Source organism: Sylvia atricapilla, chromosome 2, assembly GCF_009819655.1.
Source record: "Sylvia atricapilla isolate bSylAtr1 chromosome 2, bSylAtr1.pri, whole genome shotgun sequence".
Lineage (NCBI taxonomy): Eukaryota > Metazoa > Chordata > Aves > Passeriformes > Sylviidae > Sylvia > Sylvia atricapilla.
Window position 1 is genome coordinate 55,974,495 of NC_089141.1, and position 25,012 is coordinate 55,999,506.

Below are 25,012 nucleotides of genomic sequence, written 5' to 3' on the forward strand. Positions count from 1 at the left end.
GCGGAGAAGATGAAGCACACACTTGTAGTTGTGCTTTTCCTCATGCAGGGCATGAGTGCTCTGTCTGCGACGACAGCAGCAGCAGCAGGAGTGGTAAGATGGGGGGGGGTGTCTCATAACCCGAGCTTTGCTGCCTTCTTCTCATGCAGTTTAGATTGCTGAAAATTCTTTTAAGGGTACTGGGAAATTATTAGACAAATGTTGAGGTTCTCTGCATGGAGAAAGTTCAAAGTATTCCTCCATCCTCCCCCCAACTAATATATAGGGACTGGGTAAAAAAATGTAAAAGTGAGGCACAGGTTTAAAGTCAGAGTCAAATTCTGCCTTTGGTTAGATGAGTGCAACTCCCAGTGAGGATCTGAGTGGATATTAAGTGCTCTGTGTAGCTTCTAATTAATTAGCAAAGGCTCATAGCAGGAAGAGATCCACATCTTTGATGTGGAAGGAATTGGGAGGTGGGAGTTTTCCCCGCTTCATGATTGCTGTCATGCTCTGTGACCAGGCACATGAAAGCCATATTGGTTGGCTGTTGTTGGGTGCTCTTCCTTTTCCCCAAAAAGAGAGAAATTCAAAGAAGACCAACTCAATCAGAAAAAACTCAACAATAACTCCCAGCCAAAAGCTATGTCAGATTCAGGGGGGAAGGAAAAAGCTTTGAGAAATACTTTTTTAAAGCCATAAATTATATTAGTGAAAGATAGTTTTGATTTGTATTGTCCTTAAAAAAAAATAAAAAAAAAATTTGAATGGGGCTTCAGGTTTCAGAAAAAGAGTTTGTGAATATCTTTTCAAATGAAGCATTTTGGTTTTGTTTGACTAAAAATGACTGCCTTTTTAGTATTTATTAGTTAAAATTTGAGAAAAAAACATTTTGGCTCCTGATAATTCTTTCTAATTTGTCTGGTTTATTCACCAACCAGAAAATTCCTGTGAGTCCCTAGTTACATTAAAGTTTGGGAGTGTTGTGGATGCAGGCAGTGAAGTTAGCACCTCCTGGGAAGGTGCTTTTATCTGATCAAGAAATGAAAAGATGCAAAATTCAAGATGGAGGTGTAAATATATGTTGATGAGCTGAGAGTAGAAAGCTTAATAGGGGAGAAAGTCCTCCTTAGTCTGCTTAGCTTTAAGCTAGTCCTTAGTTTGTGTAATTTGCACAATTTGTGATGCTCTCTGTCCTAACACTGTTAATTGCTACCAGCTGCCCATCATGGTCAGTGTAATTGTATGAGCACACAAGTGCCTGTTCAAGAGGGTTTATTTGACAAATTGCCCCACAAAGCTTGTTTACACTGTGCCACTTAATAGAACTGCCCTTTGCCGGCCATTTGGATTTCCCCACCATCCCCTGGCTCAGGAACAGGGTTCCAGCTGGGATTTGGGAAATGCAGAGACACAGCAGTGAGTGTCTTGTTGCAGGAGAAGCCCATTTGATGCTCCATCTGTTACACCATTTGACATTGAGGGTGTCTTGCTCCAGTTCCCAGTTAGACACAGGTTTTGGTGAGATCCCACTATGGGTGACAGTGTGCTGCACCACAGGAATGCACCCTGCTCTTCACACTGTGTGGGGCCATGGTAACACCCAGTGTGGTGCAGGGTGACAGCTGCTGTCCTTGCTGCTGCAGGAAGGCAGGCATTAGTCACAGATGGAAGTTAAAGGAAATGTATATGTCCTTATTGCATAAAAGGCTCCCAAGGTGGATCTGGCTGTATCTTTGGCAGTGTGGTGTCTTCTCCTAGTGCTCCCTCTCCACGGTGGGATGCTGTCACCTCCATGCTACTAGTAGCAGAGTGGGACATGTTTCCCAGCCACAACAGCTTACAGCCTGACAGCTTGGTGTGAAAGGGGCAGTGAGTCCTCTGCTTAGAGGCTAGGGCACGAGCTGGGTGGTGAGGAGGGGACATTCCTGCTGGGAGGATGGTATTCTCTGGATTTAAGGCAGAGGGGCATGGCACTGTTCTTTCATGCTGCCATGCAATCTGCCATGGCTGCCTGTCACATTCTCAGCTCACACCTCCTGGACAGGCTGAGCGTCCCCTGCCCTGCTCTGGTCATGCAGAGCCTTTCTTCAAGAAGAGGTGTCTGTGAAGTGACATTGTGCCCAGGGAAACTGTCGCCTCAGCAGCAGATCAGAAATTTTACAGTTTCTCAGGATAGCTTCCATAATAAAATCAAAGTGCTTTGGAGCTGCAGGACGGGGGCTAACTGGTGAGGAAGGGATGGTGCCATATGCAGGAAATCACACTAAGAAAATCTTTCCTTTGCTTTTCAGACTGCTCATCTCAGTACGATGCTTCCATATCTGACTCAGCCTAGGAACATGAATGGCAAATTGCACACTTCCCCAAAGGTATAACCATTACTGTTCTTCAACATAGTCCAGAAAAGACCAAATTTAGGAACTTTTGTCCTTTTCTTTAAATGCTACACAGTCACTTAGTGACTTAACTCTGACACAGGTAAGGCCAGCAGTTGTGCTGCCTGGAAAAAGCATTTATGTATCCTGTATTTTAGGAAGTAGTGAATCTCCAAAATCATCACTACTGCTATCATGTCATTCAATGCCTTCAGTCAGATCCAAAACTTTGGCATTAATCTTGTAGCTACTGAACTGGACCACAGACATGAAACAGATGGGGATTTAATGTCAATGTGGCAAACAGTTTGGTGATTACAGTGTCCCTGAGGAGTGCCCACTTGTGGTTGCTGGGAGCGAGAAAATCTTGATTCTCCCTGTTCCACCTAGTTAAAATATTATCAGCTATTTGATGATAGAGGGACATGAATCTTATTTCTGTGCCTTCTGGTACAGTGCTTAAGTCCACGTTCTGCAGGTTTCAGAGTTTGGTTTCTTTCCATCTTTCTATCAGTGACTGTTTAATAACATGTTCACTTTGAGCAGATTCAATGGGTCACACTTGCTCTGTTTGGTCCTGCAAATTGTTGTCAAAAACACAGTTCATCCAAAGCACAGGTTCAGCTTCCCAGCAGATCTTTTGTATGTCCAGGCAAGACCAGTGTGGCATATGGGGTGTGTGGAGGGACCTCTTCTGAGACAGAGTTGAGTCTCTGGCTCCAGTAGAGCATTTAGAAAGTTAAATGGAGTTAGAATTCTCTTTCAGAGTCTGATTAGCAGGACCCAAACTTTATCCATCTCCTTGCCCAGCTAAGGTGGCTTCTGTCCCTGCTGTGGCCTTGCTGTGTGCTTTCTGAGGATCCCATTCTTTGTCTTAGGATGAGCAAATAGCTGATTTAGAGCTGCAAATGTCACTAGGCTACAGTGACAAATTTCCTGATCTTCAGAAAACTGAGCAACTGCTCGCTCCTACTCCCTTTGTTAATTTGAAGGGATGTGGAGAAGGAGCATTTTTCATAGCTTCAAATATGTATATGTAACAGCTTAATTTTGCAGAGTGGAATGTTGCTGTCAAGTCCTTGCTGTAGGCTAGGACAGTTTGCTCCCTTTTAAGCGTTCTGTGTAAATTATTAAACTTTAAAAACCATACAACACCATCAAAAGTAGCAGTCTATCTCATGTATTTTTCTACAGGATGATGGAAGACATTTTTGTTACATGGTTGTCATTTGGCTGGTATTATATTTTGATTGAAGGACTTATTGACCCACGGGGCTTTTAACTAAACAATGCTTCTTGGTCTTGTCAACATCATGATCCCAATGTTTGTAACGTCAGTGGAAGAATGGAAGCCATTCTGTCTGCCCATGCTGTTTCCACTCTTTTGGGGAAACTACTGGCTTCGATATAAGCTGCACTTCCTGCAGTGAAGCACTACCTTCAACTCAAAGCTCCCTCCTAACTCAAATGTTAAAATATGATTGTTTTTTCACAGGGAAGTTAAAAGCATGAGTTTGAGTTTTTTTGGGAGATATCTGAATACATTTATAAATTTATTTTTAGCACATGAAATAGGAAGGGTAAGTCTAGAAAACTGATTGGTGTAATACAGTTGAGAGTGTAGTTTACACTAGGGAGTATAATGCATACAAAGCTATAGCACACACTATTGCTATACATTGTATAGCATACTCTCCCTTGTATGCATGTACTCATATTTGTGTTACACATAGCAGGAACAGAACACAATACTTTCCACACAAAAAATAGCATACTAATGTACAACAGTCTCAAAGAAGCTCCTATATACTCACTAAGCTGCATTTATTTCTTCTTTTGACGTCTCCCACCTGCTCCTTTTTTTGTTGCTGAGTGACTTGCCTGCCATCCCAACCACACCAGTGCACTGAGGACTCAGAGGTGTAGAAATACCTAAGTGACTTAGGAACTAATTTTTCATAGTAATTTACATACTGATAGACATATCTTCAAAAATACTTGGAAACTTAAACATAAGGTGTTCTCAGTGGGATTTTCAGAAGTGCTTTGGTAACCTGCCTGGCAGAGAAATCAATGAAAGTTATGTGTTGGGACATTCTGGAATGCTATGAGATACTTCTCTGCTTCCTTTCATGTTAAATGTCTTCAGCAGTCTGAGTGAAGTTTTAAGGCCCATGGTGCTTGAATAGCACAGATAAAACAGCTTTCCATGCTTTCTTTCAAAATGAGATGCATGCTGTTTGTTGTGGCTGCAGTAAAGAGGTTGCCAGAAGTGTGAACTGGGATCATTCCTGCTTGCTGCTCTTCTCTTTTTGGGCTCACAGATCAAGACTACTTTGCTGCTTGTCATCACTGTGTGTTCTGGGCTGGTTTTTCAGTGAGGACATTAGTTGAAACCACTGTGAAAAAGCAAGGGAAGAAGCAACGAAATGTCAGCTCTCAGGACATAGTTTTGTTCTTTGTTCTTTTATTTTTAAGAGGGAAAGAAAAAGAGAAAACCCAATAATAACACTGGGATTTCTGCAAGGCAGGAGAGGAGATTATAGAAAGAAGTGTTTTTAAAGAGCAAGTCTGTAGCTTAAAAATATGCAGCTGCATTGAAGTGTGTGCCAGAATATTTTAAAGTAACATCAAATATCTTTATTAATAAATTCGTGATAGGTTTATGAATTGGAAAAATTTTGTGTACAAACAAAAAAGAGCTGTTTCAAACAGACTCAGTATTCAGCCCAGTATTTATAGACTACAGTGAGCCTTGGCTGTAAATTATGGCAAGATCAGGAGGTGCCAGCCCTGACCTTTCTGTCCCTCATGCACATTGCTTGGTAATGATGCTATGAGCATGCAGACAACTGGGACAAGGCAATTCACGGGCGAGAGCTTTGCCAACTATCCACAAGGATGGATGGGTGGGCTGTGATGTGTGGGTGTTATGAGCAATATTTTGTAGCAAAATAAGAATCTCTTCCCTAGGCCAAACCTGCATATTTAATTCATCACCTTTCAGTGGTGTATAATTAAATGCATATCTGTTTGCTCTGACTGGCTACAAATCTTCAAATTAAAGGTTTTTTCTTTTCAAAACATTCCCTGTTACTCGTTCTATTTCAGTGATTTCCTCTCTATGGATGTAAATGACTAAATGATTTGTACAATTTAGATGAACAGAATGGTAGCTATAAGACCTAACTTACTACATTATTATTTTCCTGCTGTTGCCTGCTTTTCTGTCTGCTGGAAAAGTTATTTCATTATCTTAGGAACATTGTCCACAAGATGGGGAAAGTAAGGACTATTGTATGTCTTCTTTTTTTCCAATAGTAAAATCTTTAAAACAATATTTAACTATTTTCAGAGAGATTTGTAAGGATGAGTGATAAAAATTGCTAGATATTTTGAGTTTTTTGGAAGAAGGTGAAAGATGGCTAGTAAAGAAATTGTTGATCTCATGACTGGGACAGTTAGTATCATTGCCAGACATTACTAGGTACTGATTGTAGAGAGGAGTATTAACACTTTTTTCTTACCAATTTGTTTTTGCAGCTCTTTGCCAACGTGTCTGGCTCTGTGAATGATGAGGGAACTTGTCAGTGCTCTGTGTACCTGCCGGACACCACCTTTCCAGTGCAGAAGGCTGAGCAATTGGAAATTATAGCCACAACGCTCTCGGAGAAGTTTGAGGCAGAGCTTTCTAAAGTAAGGTGTTCTTTTGTCTTAAAAATAACAGTTGCATCTTTTCTGAAGAAGGGTTGCCCACGAAAAAGTACAGCAGCCAGCATTTTTCTGTGGTGTGTCTTTCAAACAGTGGGAAAGGGGGCTCCATACGAACAAGGAGAAAGGTGATTTAATCTCTAATCTTGGACATTGTAACGTGTCATACATTTGAATGTTCTCGGGTCTATTTTCTAGGCCTTTTTAGCTAGAGACATATGGTATGTTTTGGAAGAATGGTTATGTTTTTCCTCTTTTGGCTCAGTTTTATTAGGTTGTGATTGCTACACGATGCTATAGGAAGCCAAGCCTCCTGCTCTTTCATGTGTTATTATTTGTATCAAGCCAGCCAGATTGTGAGAAGGCAGTGAAGGGAAAGAGGAGAAAGGTCACCATAGCCCAGAGTGAAGAAGTAGGTGAATAATTGCCCCTTCACTGCTTCTGCTCTCACAGGGAAAAAATAAATAAATTTAAAAAAAAAATCTTTCTCGTCAACATCTGAAGCTGTGGCAGTGAGACTGCTGAATTATGCATTTCTGTTCAAGACAAACACACACTGCTTTGGCTGCTTGTTGCATGAATTGAGATCCATTTTTTGAGGAACCCAGGCAAACCTACAAATGCTGAAGTGCACTGGGTGAGGCTGCCTGTGAAGACAGAAATCTGCCTTTGACTTTTTATGATGGATAGATATTCAAGATTCAGATTGGGTGTCCAGCAGAAAGTGTTTTCTTTGGAAACCAAGCATCTTAAGAAATGAAGTGTCCTTGAATTAATCAGCAGAAAAGGCAAAGCATTAAATTATAAATTCTAATCATAAATATTCATAACCCTCCTCTGGTATAATCAAGAACAGATAAGAAGTTGTGCTTAAAACCCACAACAACAGGCTGTAGGATCCTGTGGTAAGATCTTTCAGTTCAAATAGTTTGTCTTGAAAGAGCTGGAGCTAACAGTGAAACACATTCAGCTGTCAGCAGGCATATGAAGGACAAACTGACATAAATCCTGCTGCCTCCAAGCACAGGAGTTACCTGATTCCTTGGAGCATGGAAGTGCAGCACAGGGTTAATGAGCCATAAAATCCCTGAGATTTCAGTCCTCCATACTGTTCCCACTGTGGTCAGTGCCAGCATTTGAAGGTGACTGTGCTGGGACAGGATGAGGGGTATGATTCTTCAAGGAGTACCACCTTTCCCAGTCTCTTACACTGGTGTAACTTATCTCTTACTGGTATTTTCCTCAGAATGATGCATGTTCCCTTTAGGCTGGTGCCAGGCAGATATGGGAGCATCTCAAGTGCTGCTTGACCTCTCTGTGTGGACAGCCTCAGATCTCCAATGAGTTCAGGCACACAGGTTATAACAATAGATACCTAAAATTAGGTGTCCAGATTTGTACCTGAAACTCACCTCTAAATTCAGGGCAAGCTGAGTCCCCACCCTAGACTTTAATGTCTAATGGTTGCCTGCTGGTGTCAGCTGCTGTGACTATTGTCACCCTTCTGTGCCCAGCAGTGTACCACAGTGTAGACACTGACCTCCACTTGCAATTCTCACTGCAGACAGTGAAAACTCTTGTCCTGACTCAGGCTTCACTGAATCTCGTCCTGTCGAGACCTATCAGCCAAGCAGTGTTACAATGCATCTAGTTGAAGTGTGACATATACTTTGGTATGATACGGGAAAAGAGACACTTTAGGTCAGAAATTGAAATAAACAGATTGAATTCTGGTGTAAATTGATGTGTGTAAAATTTCTCAGTTATAATGTTCCTTTTTTTCTTTTTTTTTTTTTTTTTTTTTTGGTAGAAAGAAGAGAGTTTTTGAGCATTACCCTATTCATATGTGTGTATTCTGAGGTCCTGTTGTGCATAAATCCCCATGCTCAAAAATTCTTTATCTTTCCAGTTGTAGAAAATTGCTCTTTATGCAGTCCTATATACTGCTTCTGTCATGATCATACTCATAGAGACCAGGAAATAATGAAATGGAGGAAACCCAAGCTATCAATATTGATCATTATTAGAAATGATCCTGAGCAAATTCCTAGGGAATTGCATTCAGATGTAAGCTAGTCTTACCACAGAAGTGGGAATTTCTACTGAATGCTTCTTTTTTTGACTCTGAGAATCCATGCTTTGTTGCTCTGCTAAAACACCCTTTGAAGCTAATGGGAACTTTTCCTGGATAAGAGCTGCAGGATTGGACCATCTTAAGGATGCTTTCCATGTGCTAAAAGTCCCAGATAAACAACCTGATTGAATCATTAACCTTTTGCCTGATTGTTGGCTAATTCAAAAAGCAAGGGGGTCCTTTTATAGAATCAGCAGGCAAGGAAGCTTGCAGATAAAGAGATGCTCTCATGTGCCAAGTGAGTACAAACCGTAGGCTGAAAATACCAGACTAATTTTTCCTCTGTCACATCAACCTTTGCCAGCATAATTATGATTACAGAAGAAAATTAACCTTTTAAAGCAAAGTGGGAATTGGCTGTTCCTCTCAATAGGAAAGGGGAGAGGACACTTCTATAACAGTCATGGATCAGCACATTATCACAAGAAGAGAAAGTGCCTTTCAGAACACAGCTCACAATGGCCACAACATCCTCACTTAACAGAAACAGGAGCGGAAAAGCTCCCTGCTTTTCAAAGCAGGTTAACCTGCAATGGCATTTTTCTCCATCTCAGAAGGCAGCCTGCCAGCCTTGTTTCTTATGGATCTGTAGAGGTCAAGCCTGCTCGAAGCCAGGTCTTGGGCCGAATGATATTACAAAGTTGCTGGGTTTGTAATTTCTTTCTTATCTTCCCTCATTCCTCCCACATTTTTTCTTCTACATCTCCATCTTGCATCTTTGTTCCCCCTTCTGTACTCTCCAAATGTGTGCTGGAGAAGTGTCTGCTTTCATGCTGCAAAACCTGTTTTGATAAATACCAGTTGCAGGTAAATGACACACTAAATGAGCATCGCGGATTTTTCCTGCCCTTTTCATTAAATGAAGGTGACAATGCTTGGAATGAGGAAAAACTGAAATTGAGGATTTTTTTCCCCTTACATATGCCCTACATGGTTCCATTTTGTTCCCATAAAGGGCTAATCCAGCCCTATGCTCTCATCATACCCTACTTTAGGCTTTTATGACAAATGCGGCAGCAATCAGTACTAGTTATTGGTCTGTATCCCTAAAAATAGGATATGCACAGAATTTCTGTGCCAGCCTGTCAAGAGACTACAGCCAGTCTGTAGCAGGTAGATGCAGTACAAGAGCAGGGATTACAAACTGCTTAAATCTATCTGCCAATCAATAGAGCAACACTGTGTTCTTTTTTCAACTGATATTTCTAACCCACAGAAACTCCTAAACCAGATCCGAGCAGGTGGGAATCTCCACACTGAGCATTGCAATGCTTAACAGATGTGCTGGATTTATCTGCAAAAGCAGTATAGACCTGTTAGTGCAGCACTGCTGAGAAAATTTTATTTGTCCAATAATTCGCCAGGGGAGCTATTAGCTTAAGCTCTCTGTGAGGCTGGTGTGGCTGTGCAGAGCACTGCAGAGTGATGGTGCTAGTTCAGGCTCAGCTATACTCTGCTGGATGGTGTTGACATGTCCTCAAATGACCTAGATGGCTGACTGAGTGAAAATCCTTTAATATGGGAGGAGAACTTCAGGTCTGCATTCTGCAGTCAGGGCCGAAATAACTATGTATGCCTTGTTCCAGCCCTCAGGATTTTGTCCAGGCTCTGAAAACCCTGGGGAAATCTTCAAATTCACAGGTTTCTCACTAATGAGTAGCCATTACTAATTCCAGCAGCCTGTTTATTTCAGTGGTTTGCAGATTTGGTCTGTATTGCATTATTATTACCAGTATTACTGTGAGAAAGGTTATTAATACCTAGACAGATTTCCAGATACCTCTGGGATAGACATAGCTTCACAAAGCAGAGCAATTTTGCTCAGAAATGGATGTTTCATACTTCTCAGGCTGTAATAATATTCTTTCGTTTTTTGTTGTTGTTGGACAAACTCTAGACACACAGTTTAAACATTTGCCTTTGAATAATTTTTCCAGATGATTTTTTTGAAGTTCTCTTCCAATAACAAACTGATTTTGGTGATCAGTGAAAGTGTGAGGTTCAACTAACCCTGACTTTTCCAAAAGGATTAATTCTTCTGCTATTCCCTACCGGATGATGGTGACAGTCAGGGCAAGTAATCCCAGCTATCACTGTTGCTAGCCAGTTACAAGGAACTAGGCCTAAGTTTTTAGGCTGTTATTTTTGGATCCTTAATTGTATAACTTGAATTGTATAACTTTTGATTCTTAATTCAATAACTTGAAGTTATCCTGGCTTCATCTGGGAGATCTAGAGCATCCAATACTGTGAGCCATGGTGCTTCTGCTACAGCATGTGGAAACTTGACAGTTTTGAGCAGCTCGAAGTGTGTCTGCACACATTTAGAACAGAAGATCTGTTTCAAACTCAAATTCAAAGATTTAAATATGTGGAACTGAGCATCCTGATTTTGGTGTATACTATGTATGTCCATGCAGGGTTTTTGTAGTGGCTTAAGATTTATAGTATAGTTATGCCACTATTGATAATTATACTTCTGAGCAGAGGATCTATCCTTATGCTTCTCCTCCTTAACCCACATCACTAAATAACTTATGATCTTCAAGGATACTCTTCATAAATTTCCATGCCATGAGCTCCCATACCTCTTCTTTGGTACACAAGGGATTCAATCAATATTGAAAGGAATTATTTGATAAATGTGGGCTTTTTTTCTGGGTCCCTGTCTCAAGGGCTGCTGCCAGAGCAGAAAACCAGGGAGTCCATAGTCTTCGCACCATGACAGGATTTCAGACACAATGGGGAAAAAGTTCTGACTTTTATATAATGTTAATATAATGCAAGAAAGCTTGAGAAGATGTAGGCTAAGTCTTTCGGCTGAAGAAATAATAGTAATGGAAATTACAGTGCTGTTGATAAAGGCACAAATACCATCTGAGGGTATAAATATGAAGTTACTAGTGCAACAAACTATTTATATTTATTCCTACATATCTTTTGTGATATAATGATATATGAAGCATATAGGAGAGAAATTATGCCCCTTTACCAAAGCATTAAATTTCAAGGAACTAACATTTCTAAGGGAAGTCCTAATCCATATAATGTTCTTAACATTCTGTTTCACAATGCTTGTGCTGTGACCTTTACCTCAGCATATATATGTGTGAAAATATATTTATCTGGACAACTATTTAATGATTCAAAGACTGAAAAGGCTGCTCTATAAATTACTCCAGCTAATGCTTGCTATATATTTAACACTTTAATTTAAACCAGATTTGATTTTAACACTATGTTTAAATATTTCCTCCCTGCCCAAAGACAAGCATCAAATGAGTTCTGCCAATGTTTGACACAATTAAAATGTGCACAGGGTAAAGTCCTATTTGGATTCAGAGTTAATAGGAAATGAAGCTGAAAAACTTGGGAATTCTTTATTGCATTTTGCAGCCTTCTGTGGTTGCTTTTGAGTGATAATGCACTGCAGATTTCCTAATAAAATTTTCACCAATGTTAGTTGGCATACTGAGGATAAAATTAGCTCACAGAGACAATATTGGTAATGAATTAAAAAAAATGGAAGACTGTGAGTAAAATTCTTCCTTCAGTTATCCCCAGGCATTCCTGAGGGGATTTTCTGAAACTGCCAACAATAAATGAGGGTTAAATTTCATATTTTTTATGTATGTGATGAGAATTACATTTATGCCATTTATGTGAAGAATATATATGGCAAGTATGTGGAAGCTATGCATAGGATACTCAGAAATATAATAAGGATTTCAAACAGGTTTGTCTTATTTGCTAACCTGGACTCAAATATGTATGTCTTTTTTCTTGCTTTCAGGTTAAGGAGTACTCAAAAAGAATTGAACTGTATCAGCAGCAAATCTTCAATCTAACCATCAGAGTGCAGCAAGTGGAGTCGGGTGGTGTATCTTATACAGAATTGGACTTCCAGTTACTAAAAGTGGAAATCCATGAGCTAGAGAGGCTGGTCACTCAGCTGAAACCCAGCCTTGTTGGAAGCAGTGTCATCGTTGAGCAAATATATTTGGAGGTATTGCCAAGGTCTTTATTAGCCACAGAGGGTTCAAATACACAGATAGTCTATTCTCTCTTTAGGTTGAGGAAATGCAGTCTGTCTCTACTGCAGCTAGTGGAATTATTTTAGCATTTAATCAGCATAAATTAAAAGAAAGCTTGACCTTAAGTGTATTAACATCTTATTCCTTGATATAGAGCACAGAAAAGTAAAGAAACCTCAAAGCAAATGGAGTCCACTCTGGTTTTGCCAAATATCTGCCTGTAAGTTAAAAGTTTTGCATAGTGTTAAACACTCAAGCTGATTAAATTATTACAATAAATATTAATTTACAGACCCCCATGCTTGAAAGCTGGTGTGCTTTAATTTAGATAATTAAAAAATTAGCTGCTGGTTGCTAAGGCAGTGGCCCAATCAATATGAAATCAAGAAGTGGGAAAGACTATCACCTTCCTAGCAGACTATAAATCATATTTTCAAAATTGTATTTAATCACTCACCTAGAGAGAATAATTACTTAAGATGGGAAGTAAAATCTCATTTGCTCCATTGTCCTCTAGATCATCAAGCAGGTGATTAAAAACACTATCTTTGCAAATGAAATTTGCAGATACTTGTGTAAGGCTGGAATAAATACTTTTTATGTTTAACAGCTAGTACTTGCCTAAGACTTACTGTATATTTTTACACTATGAGTAAAATAACACTATTTTTGCATACTGTTATACAACTTAGTCTTAAAGCATATCCTTGTGGTTACATACTCTGCTGGAAACATCAAGCTGAGGCTATGAGGATAAGGCCCATTTCTCAGAACCTTCTCTGCACTGTCTTTTGTGATCAGCCCTGCCTGCCAATATCTGTAAAATAACATTGATATTAAACTTGATAAAACCTTAATCTTTTCCCCCTCTAGATCACCAATCTGACAATACTGGTAAATGAACTAGAGTCACTGGACAAAAACAATGTCCTTGCAATTCGTCGACAAATTGCCTCTCTGCAGCAACGCTTGAAAGAGTGTGAAGAGAATGCAACCAAAACTACACCACCCCCTTATTTCCCACCAGGTGAGCATTTCTGTTGGATAACACATAAGAGATAATATAATACAGGGTTAAAACTGTAAATGGAGAGACTTCCCTTTATTAATATTAAATACAATTGTAATGATACTCCTCAGCTCTTGAAAAACTGAGCAGACAGCTCCTAATGTTTCATCAATTGTTCAAAAGGAAAATGAAGGCAGGAATCAATTCTTAGAAACACAGTAGCTGTTTTCAGCTAGAAGTTGCAGTCTTTCTCTTACATATAAGGTGAAAAGTGAGTCTCTGTCCCTCCTAATTTTTTTTTCAGAACAATTACCTGTGGGAAATGATTTTTTTTATTAACTACCTTTGATTTTTAGTAGTTCCTGTGAAAGTGACCTGTGTTCATGGCAATATTTATTGCTCTAATGCTGCTTGGAAAAATGTATGAGCAACTGTTGATGTCCTAAAGCTGTTGATATGCAAGCTCCAGAAGGGAGCTTCACATGAAGATTACTTTTGCTTCACAGTTAAAAGATGTTTCTAAAAAAGATGGACAAAGGACCTAGGGAAAAATTCTAGTCTCAGGAAGATAAGGGGGAGCTTTATTACTGATTTCAATGGACTTAAGATTTTATAGTTTTCCTAACTAGGAAAGTTTGTATTCTGGGACCTGGGTCAGTGGCTCCCAGAGTGCAGTGGTGTTAGGAGTTACAGGGGGTGTGGTAATTAGTTTATAACTGAAAGAACACTTTTATCTTGACAAAAATTTTCAGTTTGAAAAATCACATTGTGAGTGAATCATAGTCTGAGAAATTCTGAGAGTCAGATATGATATACTGGAACAAAACATTTAGGAAACACTAGATTAGATATGCCAGGTCAAGAATCCCAGTTGCTAACAGACAGGAGGATTTCTAAAAGCGTCTTGGTCCCCTGAGTGTTTTATACACAGAGGATTCCTTTAGCCAGAATATTGTAAGAGCAAAAGTGTTGTGTTATACACAATACCCAGGAGAAGATTCTTGTTTTCACGTAAGCTGGTTAACAATCAACTAGAGGAGCCCATAATAAAGGAGGAGCCATGTCCTGCTTTCAATGAGCACAAATTTGCACCTACCAGCATTTACCTCTGATCATCTTGAGGTCAGCTAATTCAAACATCTCATTGGAAAGGTGAGAGGCAGAAATACAAACTTCCCTTAGGGTGAGCAGTCCCTCCTTAGGGTTTCATGGTGGTGCAAGTAGTTGTTGTGTTTCTCTGACCGAATGCATGAGTAACACCTTGTCTGGGAATCAGACAGGAAAGAAATCTGAAACAAAAACCTGCAGTAAAAAATCTCAAGGCCTTTCTCTGCTCCTTACTGGAGGGTTTAAAATGTTTCAATGAAAAAAACTCCACAATGTTTTAGAAGTACTTGAAGGGCATCTCACTGATTTATTGAGGGTGATGGTGTGTGGAAAGAAACAATCTCGTTTTCTTCAAGCCTTCAGCAAGCTTTTGGTGAGAAAGTACTGAGCTCTGGAACAAGAATACTGTGTCCTTCCATGAGTCATGGAGAAGAGGGCTGCTTTTATCATCTGGGTGAATGGTGTGTCTGTGGGATATAGCAGCTTTCACTGTGTAGGAAAGGGGAAACTACATTTAGGGTGCAGCTCCATGCAGGGATAGGCAAGTCATGGTCTAGAGCAGGATGGTAGCTCTGGGACGGGTAAATGGAACTGCATGGAATTGTGACTGTAATTGATTTATTCAGCATTGTTTCTCAGGGTATAGTAGGAAGATGGATGGACTTTATCTGGCCCTGAAATAGTATTGCTTTAGCATTGCCTTTTTCCTGACTGGTCAGACAGCTCAGGCACCTTTGCATATGGCAACATTGCATTGTAGCAGGAAAAGAATGAAGGAGGTTAAACCCCTCCTTGGTATAACAACTTCCAGAGAGTTACCAGAACTGACATCAGCTGAGGACAACCTCTGGTGTTGTCTGTAAGTTTTTCTGTCCAGAGGTAGGAACCTGGGAGGGGTTGGAGGATGTGTGTGAATGTATTATTACATGGCCTCCTTTAGGGTGAGTGTGGTCTCTGAAGAGGACAAAGGACTGGCAGAGAAACTGTTGTAGGCTGGCAAGCTTTCTTTGTGTTGAGAGATGTTAGCTCTACAGATAACCCAGGTGTTTTGTAGGCCAGATCCCTGCTAATCCACACAGGACTAGGATGTCGTGACTTTGTGTGACTGGTGGGGAGCAACTACCATCTGTGCAGAGGACTTTGAAGAGCAGCTACATGTCCTGAAGACTGCAACTGAAAACACTTAGAAGCAGTAATGTATTTTTGCTTGGGAAGACAGAGCAAGTATGTGTGAGACCTGAATCTCCTAGCTGGTCATTTTGGAGGTGCAGCATGGATGCTCACAGCTAGGCCTCTGGAGCTTTCTAGCACCCATTTGTGTGTTTGAATACCATTTCTGTATGTTTTCTCTGCAAGCTTGAGTGCCTTGAATTCCTGCCAAACCTCTTGGCCTTGCCCCGATTTTAGTTCATATTATATTTATAATGTTTGTATTAAACGGACTCTTTGTCCTGCTTTCAGATTGCTTTTTCTTTTCCCCTTCATCCTCTCTCCTGCATATTTTGGGTAGGCAGCCTGAACTAGAGAGAGCTTGGCTAATCCCCAAGCTGTCTAAGATCATGAGTCTAAATGCAACTTTAATTAAAGCTTCTTGCTTCACACTGCTGTAGTATGCAGCCCCTCTGACTCTGTCCCCCAAGGCTTTTGCTGCTGTATCTCTGCTAGTGAGCAGGCCTGTTCTCAAATAATATAGCAGAAAGAAATCACTGGTTTCCATTTGCCTTACCTTCTGACTGGAGAGGTGTGGTGTGTGTCTGAGTGTCTGGTAGGTAGGTAGTCATCCCCATCATTGTCACTGGCTTTCCTATCTGCAGTGGTTCATGGCATCTCTCCTCTCACCACTCCAGTGGGAAGAAATATTTATCCATTCATTTTCCTTTGGGCTGATCTCATGTTGGCTGCATTGGGAGGGTATATAGACAAAAGACCTCAGGATGGTCCTTTGAGGACTCTGCAGCAGATTCACTGAAATTATCTGAGGAAGCAGGAAGAAGTGAGTCAGATGAAATTCAAAGGCAAAATGGAAGGAAAGGAAAAAAGAAGCAGCATTGTCTTTTCCCCCCTGGATTTTATACACTCAAAAATTAAACATTTCAAGCTACTGGTGAGTAGATCTCAGCAGGAGGAATACCTGGAGCAGCCTAATGCTGAAACTCAGGCAACCCTATTGAAGTCTTGTAGTGATTTCACTCTGAGCTTATGTTTTACCTCCTATGGACCCAAGCCATCTGTGTTTTTTGAACATTTTGGGTTGTGTTTTGAACTGAATACATCCATACACAAAGACAGAGACATGCCCAGAGGCACCTGAAAAGAACTGGATGGTTGTCCTCCTCAGGACTTCCTGAGCTGCCCCTGGAGACGCATGCATTTATTCACTGGCATTGGAGGGAGCTGAGTTGAAAGACCTTTGCTGCTTAGTTGCCTTAAGGCATGCCAGCCCTCCCTCCACCTCACTCCTGTTAAATGTTGCCAGCATAGGTCTTCTTTTAGGCAGCTGCTTGTACCTGTTCCCCGTGATACTGGGGGAAGACTGGAATGTCTTTGTGGGTATTCCTGTGTCAGTGAGACAGTAGGAGCCAGGATGAGCCTTTCCTTTCCTCGAGCTGAGAACCTTTCCTAGAGCTCTGTCTTTAGTATCTCAAGCCTTGGGAAGGCTGGTAACATCTAGATGCGGTGGTTCATCTAATGGAAGGGGAGGATGCACATCTGGTGCTTGAGAGGATATGTGAGAATGTAGCACCAGCCTGCTTCTGGTGTCTGTGGGAGCTCCTCGTGGGAGTTCCTTCCAATGTGGGTCCCATCTTGTCTCATGACCTTTGGCTGCATAGCCCAAGGGTGGTCCCTTCTCTTCTGCAATCAGCTGCAGCTGCTTTGGCGGGAGGAGGCTGCTGGAATGTTTTCTTGTATTGTTGGAGTAAGAAGCTGATGTGCTGTGCCAGTGCTTCAGAGTGAAGGGGGTAAAGTGAGATCCAGCAGCATGTGCCTCATGCTCAGTTCTGCAGCCTGTTAGCCAAGCAAGTCAGGCTCCCTTCTGTCCCAACAATTAGGTGTCAGTTCTTTTTCTGATGAATCAGAAGGATTAGTATATAATTGAGATGAGGTACTGGTTCCTTATGTGGAGACAAGTATGTGTGTATGTACCTGTGCCAGTCCTTCCCTGCTCTGTTTACTACATAAGCACAAGACAAAGGAAGGCAGAAATACCAGGACATCATTTATTTGTGGCCCAAAACAATGGAGAAAGGAGTTAAAAACTTGAAAGTTTGAATAATGCATATGAATTTATTTCAAGTACCTTCTAATATTTACAAAATTACATGACGCTTTGTTTCTTTTGTGCATTTTTTTCCCACAAGATCTAGACAGGGAAGCAAGTTTAGATTAAATAAACAACAATGAATTCTTCTGAACCTGTGTGAAAGACAGATCACCCCCGACTACCACAGAGGTTTTTTGTAAAAAAAAAATAAAATTATGAGAATTTTCAAGGAAATAAAAATCAAGCACATACTCTATAGAAACCTCAGACAATTTTTGATGTCATTAAAACAGAACACACTTCTAACTTTATTTTAATAATTCATTGTTTCATAAATAAAAACCAAACAAGTGTTCAGCAGAGAGATCTCTTTACGGGAAGAAATAATAATTTATTATTTCTTTTGTAAAAAAGGTCTCTCTGCTGAACACACGTTTGTTTTTTATTTATGAAACAATGTATAAATTATTAAAATAAATCTGGAATTGTGTTCTGCTTAATGACATGAAAAATTATTTGAGGTCGCATATAGATGAGCTTAGCAGTGCTTCACTACCTGCAAGCTTTGGTGCCACATTTTTTCAAACAAATGAAGAGTTTTAGAGCATTTAATAACCATTTAATTCTGAGATAAGTTTATTGTGATTTAAGCACAGTAATATATTCAATATGTCACCAGTTTTAAATAAGTCCTCATGCCGGAGGTAGCAATACATAATAGAGATATGAGAAAAAAACAGTTCAAATTGATTTATGAAGTTGGCAGGCTGCAAGCCATTTTGCACTGGCTGCCTTAGCTTTCTTCCTTTGCATGAGCTGAGGTGTAAGCACCTCCAAATGCTGGCTGCTGTGCCAAGTGCTGAGGCCATGTTACTAGACATGCTACGTGCAATTTCCAGAGATACAGCCTGGCCAGCCATACAGCAGTGCCTGCCTTGTGTGCTATATTTGGAAATGAGATTTCTGCTCCAGGGCCTCGTCCTCTGTAAAGCGCTTAAGTACATGCTTAAATGCTCATCTGCTCTCAGCCAGGAATGCTGATTCGAATGGATTCGTGGTGGCACGAAGGAAAGCAGCATTCAACCAGGGTCATGCCATGTTTCAGCTGCAAGAAACCCAGGACGCACAAGTGTCTGGGGGAGGAGATGGGAATGTTTACATTTACCATCAGATGGAGACTCAGTGATGAAGAGCTGCTCCCATGGGCAATACTGACCCCAGTCAGGAGAAAGTTGCCAACATGGCCTGGGGACATAGGGATTTATCTCATTATAGTGATTTATATTTAATATAAAAATGCTCCACCTTCCTCACAGATGTTGAGTGGAGGCTGCAGGTGAATCACATATCCATCAGGTCACAGTCCCTAGCATAAGACAGTACAAAACTGTGAGGAGTGAAGGTGTTATGTAGCAGAAGCAGGAGAAAAGTAGGTTTTGAGAAGGGGGGAGACATGCAGAGCTTCACTGCCCAAATTGACTTTACCATCGGCACAAATGTCAGTGCTTGGACACTACTAACATTCAGGAGACAGGTTTTCTAGTCCCACAGGTAGAAAGAACACTTTTCTGCTGGGCAAAGCAGATCAGAAAAGATTTTTCTGCTTTTGCAACTGTGCTTTTTTTTTCAGCAACTATCTTTTTTTCCAATCTTTTTCCAAGTAGATTACTTCACATTGGTCTGCCTCTAATTTTCCTTTCTGTGAGACAGACTGCAAAGTGTTTGAGAACAAAATGTCCCCTAGACCTTTTCTGTCTGTGGTTTCAGAAGTTTCCAGTTCATCTCCGTAAGTATTGCCTGGCCATGCTTAGGGACGGTGAGCTTTGAGGGCAAAAGATAAAGTCTTTCTCTGTTATTCCTCTTTCTTCTTTGTGCTAAGACAGGTTATTTGCATGCCAGACATCCCTTCATATGACTGAGCTTATGAGCCATTCTTGTCATAGAAGCTGCAAGAAATTGTGACATAGTTCCCGCTCAAAGTATTAGAACCTCAGAAGATAGTCTTGACTTTCAGCAGCACCATAGCTGTCACTGCACAGAGTTCTTGTTTTGAAGGAGGTATTATTAACACAAAAATTTTTGGACATTCATTTATTCACTGAGTGATGTGTGAGACTTGGGTCTATTCATATTATACTCCATCTTTAATAAGAAAGACTATCTAGTGGCTAGAACACCCTGTGAAGTGGGAAACATTGCAGTACCACTAAGCTTGTGAGCTGGTGCCAGCCACTTGATATCTCTGTCTCCATTACCTTAGGTGAAGATAACCTGACAGAGAAAATCTGGAACACTTTTGTGGCAATAATACAAAAAGCTAATGTTAACACTTGGAAAGTTCATGCTGGTTTTTGCCAGTGGCAGCTTCACATTCATGAGAAGCCAGGGACTTTTCTGAGTGGAGTTTTTTCCAACCAGTGACTTACAATATTGAGAAGTTATCAGAAAACTAATGTCCTAGGAATGTCACTAATTCAGCATGAGTAAAAGGAAACTATTTCTTGCATTTAAATTTTTTTTCCATGATCCTGAAAGTGGTTTTGCAGTTGATATGTGTAAAACAAAGCTGCTCTGGTTCAGACTGAAGTCATATTTTCTTTAGAGTTGCCTCACATGAAAAGTCAGAGAAAAATCAGTCTACATTTCCTGGGCTGTGATTGTTACAGTCTGCGGATTTCTTTGAGGGCCTGAGGTGGAAGGCACCATGTGGCTGTGACACACAGTTGTAAAGCTGTGATTCTGACAGCAGAATGTTAATCTGAAATGTGACTCTGGAATTACTGCTGCTGCTGTTCGTTTCTTCCCCTCCACAGTGAAATACACAGAAATCAGGTGCTCCTCATTCTTTTTCCCCCCATCTCCCATGCTTTCAGTTCCACTGAGGTAGAAAATAACCTAAAATGCTTCTGAAATTGTATTTTCCAAGGGATTTCCTAATGCATCAGGCTGGCCTGCTTCAAATGGGTAGAAACACAAATCTCTCCCTTGTATGGAACAGCACAGTGAGCACTTACTTTCTGTAAATTAATCCCCCACATCCCCTTTCAAATAAGTGTAATAATACATAGTATAAGTTTTTTTCTGAGTTTTTGAGTCAACTTGTAACAAGGGATGCCATCCAGTTGCTGACCTTGGCCCAAAATGAGCCTTTTACACATGAAGTTGTGCATTTATGTCTGTGCTTGGTCAAAAAACTATTCCCTACTAAGCACAGTCTAGGGGCTACTGGGAGAGGTAGAGGCTCTCTAGGGAGAGGTCTGCAAAACCTCTCTCCTAGTAATGACATTTGGAAAACTTGTTTATTTTTTCTCTTTACTTACAGGTACCTGTGTTCACCGTGGACCAATGAATGTTAGCCAGCCTTATGTTGCCAAGCTGAACTGGAGAGGATTTTCCTACAAATACGGTTCCTGGGGTAGAGATTATGATCCCTCTAACCCACAGAATGAAGTCTATTGGGTTGCACCACTGAACACCGATGGGAGATACTTAGAATACTTCAGAATTTACAATTCCTTTGATGATTTGCTCCTGTTTAAATACGCGTATGAAAGGAGAGTAACATATGGGGAAGGAAGTGGTGCAGCTCTTTATAAAAATTACTTGTACTATCATGCTTATGCTTCGAGATACATGGTGAAGCATGATATAAAAACAAACAGAGAGGTTTTGAGGAAGGAGCTTCCAGGTGCTGCTATTGGTAACCGCTTCTCTTATGCAGGCGTAGCATGGCAGGACATAGATTTTGCCGTGGATGAAAGTGGGTTATGGGTAATATATTCAACTGAAAATAACGTGGGCAACATTGTGATTAGCAAGCTCAATGAGACCACACTTGATGTGCTAAATACTTGGCAGACGAGACAGTACAAGCCATCTGTTTCCAATGCTTTCATATTATGTGGTGTTCTTTACGCCACAAGGCCATTGAACACTAAGAAAGAGGAGATCTTCTACATGTATGACACAAGTACTGGCCAAGAAGGTAGAATTAGTATCATTATGGATAAAAAGTTAGATACAATCCAGAGTATTGATTATAGCCCCACAGATCAGAAACTGTATGTTTACAGTGATAGTTACCTAGTTAGGTATGATGTGACATTTCAGTCTTAGTACCTCAGCGACACGTGCATATGATAAAAGTGGCAGCAACCAATATGAGTGATCAAATGGACCTTTAGATAATTCTACTGCCAGTTCAGAGTTCATCTGGTCTGATGTACTGTATCTGGGGGTGTCGTACAGGTACTTACACTCTTTAAAGGGATTGCCCACTCTGACCACAAATATTGCTGGCAGCAGTTGGCACTATAGGGTTTTTTAGGTTTTCTTTGCTGTTTATTGGTGCTTGGTGCTTTACAATTGTCTTGTCCCTGGGGGTAGATTCAGTGCATAGATTTAGTGCTTTTTGTTTGCAGAAATAGCTGGGCACAGACTATCTGGTGACTGAGTAGCTAATTACCCTCTGATTTGCATTTGTCAGAGTAACACAGGCAAGGCACTCAGAAACAAAATGAATTTCCACTGATCTTCATCAGAGTGAAATGAGGCCTCAGAGAAATTAATTCAAGGATTAAAATAGATTAGGAAGTAGACTTGGTTGGAAGACAGCAATCTATTTGTTAGTTGGAAGCAGTAGTATCTGGCTCAAGACTTCAGGAGGGAGGGTAAAAATGCGCTTTGCTGTGTAAGTCCTACCACAGGAAGGGAAGAGAAGGCATTGTGGAAGGGACAGGGCTCAGTGCCCTTGACAGCAGTGATGCAGTGGGACAGTGGCTCTTGGCCCCCACCTGTAGCTGTCTCCAAGATGTTCAACACTCTCCCAAGCTGCCACACTACCAGGCTGCATTATTGGAGTGCTTGTGGAGGTAAAACTGGCAGTATGGTTTTCATCAGTTTTCTCTTCTGTCCTGCTTTGCTTCCCTTATTAATTCTGTGTGTCTAAACCTGGCCCTATGAATGGTCTTACTACAATCTAGCTATATACTCCATTTTCCAGCCAGTGCAGTGGAAAGAACACTGTTTTCCTTTTCTTTATGATCTTCTAAGTTTATGCAAATCCTCCCATTGACATTATTGGCCACAAGTGGCTCTTGGTCTATATAATACATTGCCATAGAATAACAGACATGTTATTTGATGTGCCTCTTTTCAACATTTTTTGCCATTCTGTAATTAGATTCTTGAGAGCCTTGTTAATCTAGGTTCCAATTTGTTCCCTGGGTAATTCTGTCTTACAGCAAGGTAAGAGGTTTTGTGGAAAACATGAATTTGGCCAAACTAGTTGAAGATATGATATGTTTTTAATTTTTTTAAATGGGTATTGTGTGATAGTTTCTGAATATGTGCACTGTAACAATGTCTTATTTTCATCATGTCAGAAAGCAAGCTAAAACACTGAAATTCAGAACTCTGAAATGACAAAGAAAGCAGTTTATGTGGTTCATTTTCTTCTGTTACTTATGTGTTTATGTCCTCTGATAATCAAAATCAACATGTATGCAAATGATTGCTTTTGTTTTAATAAAAAAACAGTTTCAAAGAATCTCACCTGTTCTGTAGAGCCATTTGAAGCTATTTGTGACAAACAGATAACTTCTGGGATGCAATGGGAACCCTGGGAACCAAATATTTGAAACAGGATCACTTCACTCACTTGGACTCTGTGTGCTTTAGTAGGAAGAACGCAAAGGTGTGAATCTGTATGTCAACAAGTATGGAAGGGGAGCTTTATTTCCCTGCATGGAAATATGTTAGCTGGTTAGGGCTCACACTTCTTCACCAAGCTGAGATGTTACTCAAGATTTTGGAGGCAGATGAACTGATAACATGTTTTGAATCCAGGTGCTGCCACTTATCAGGTATCAGCATCTGTTTCTTGGAAACCTGTGAAATGAATTTGAAAGCCATGGAGGCGTTGGTGCAGTAATCAGATCAGGCAGTACAGGCAGGGCTGCTGTGTGAATAATTTGCAACAGACCAAATAAGGATTTGGCTGAGAAAGGAAGAAGAAAATACTGCAAAAAATATTTTTCTTTTCATCTATGTGTGTGTTAAGGAAGGTGAATAGCTCTCCACCTATTATCAAGAAATGCCATCAGCATGGGCCTTGAGGGTCCTTAGCTTCCCACCTTTTAGGGTGGGAGTTGATGTTAGCATGCAAGTAATAGATTCTAGTGAATTGATTGTGGTTCTCAAGTCCTTCCTTCAATGTCTTTAATGTTTCAATGTCTTTAATGTTTCAATGTCTTTCGGCTGAAGAAGCTTAGATTTAGGTTAGGTATTAGGAAGAAATTATGTGAGGGTGGGGAGATGCTGGAATAGGATGCCCAGAAAAGCTGTGGATGCCCTATCCCCAGAAATGTTAAAGGCCGGGTTGGATGGGGCTTTGAGCAGCCTGGTCTAGTGGCAAGTGTTCTTGCACATGGCAGAGGGCTTGGAACTAAAAGATCTTCAAGGTCCTCTCCAACCCAAACCATTCTATAATTCTACTGTTCTGTGATTCCTGGGGACAGCTTTCTCCCCTTTGGAAACCAGATTTGGCCTGGACTGGAGGCATCCATGGTGAGCTGGGGTCAGAATGCTCTGACTGCCCACCATGTCCAGTTGCAGTGTGGCCCAGGCCCTGTGTGGCATGGGACCAGGCTCCAATTGTGTGGCCACTGAGGGGTGAAGATCGTGACAGCAGCCATCTCTTCAGGATCCCACTCAATGTCACTGGAGAGTAAATAAAGCACAACTGGGTTGACTCTTGATAGTTCAATAGCAGAAGGAAAAACCCTGCTCTTTCAAAACTTTAAAATATCTTGTGTAGAGGGGCTGGGTTGGGATGTTTTGGTGCTGGCAAGGCTGAGTTTGTCTTTTGATTTTTTTCCTGTGCTAATATTTCTCAGGTGGCGGGTGCTGGGTGCAGTGGAGACTCCCCACAGGTCTGTCAGGGCAGGCCAGGCTGCCAGGGACTGTCCCAGTGCCCGTGCCAGGATGAGGAGCCACAAGTAGGTCGGCATGGTGGGAAGTGAGGTACATAAGTGCCCCTAGGGCACTGGCAGTGCTTCTGTTAATAAGGTGCTTTGCAGAGTTGTAAAAAGATCACTATCCTTTTAAAAACAGAAAAAATAAAAGCACACAATGACTTCATTTCAGCACTCAGCCTATTGATTTGGCATTTCCCCATGGAGGTTTTGGGGTCTATAAACAATATTGAGCATAAATAGTTCCTGCCACAGAGGTAGGTGGAGAGGACATCTGTCTGCATGGTGACACAGGGAACTGCAGTACAGGGACTTAGAGGCAATTTCGCTGCTGAGTGGTTTTCACACCACCTATCTCAAAACACTTCAGGTAGGAAACTCAGCTCTGATCCATACATCGATGGCATGTAGGGAGAGGGGGATC

The 25,012-nt window shown here is 40.9% G+C and overlaps 1 protein-coding gene across 1 annotated transcript; it reads left to right on the forward strand.

Annotated features, from left to right (window-relative positions):
- Nucleotides 1-23,156, forward strand: OLFM4 (olfactomedin 4). Its single transcript, XM_066313352.1, has 6 exons — nucleotides 1-93; nucleotides 2,274-2,351; nucleotides 5,901-6,053; nucleotides 11,996-12,208; nucleotides 13,110-13,263; nucleotides 20,937-23,156. Exons 1-6 carry the CDS (start codon nucleotides 10-12, stop codon nucleotides 21,728-21,730), a joined length of 1,476 nt encoding a protein of 491 aa, XP_066169449.1. The 5' UTR covers nucleotides 1-9; the 3' UTR covers nucleotides 21,731-23,156.
- The last annotated feature ends 1,856 nt before the right edge of the window (nucleotides 23,157-25,012 follow it).

Excerpts from the sequence above, each read along its gene's own strand:
- OLFM4 (XM_066313352.1), top strand. The coding sequence starts at position 10 with ATGAAGCACACACTTGTAGTTGTGCTTTTCCTCATGCAGGGCATGAGT. Across the intron at positions 6,054-11,995 it reads TTGAGGCAGAGCTTTCTAAA|GTTAAGGAGTACTCAAAAAG; the intron begins GTAAGGTGTTCT and ends TCTTGCTTTCAG. Across the intron at positions 12,209-13,109 it reads TTGAGCAAATATATTTGGAG|ATCACCAATCTGACAATACT; the intron begins GTATTGCCAAGG and ends TTCCCCCTCTAG.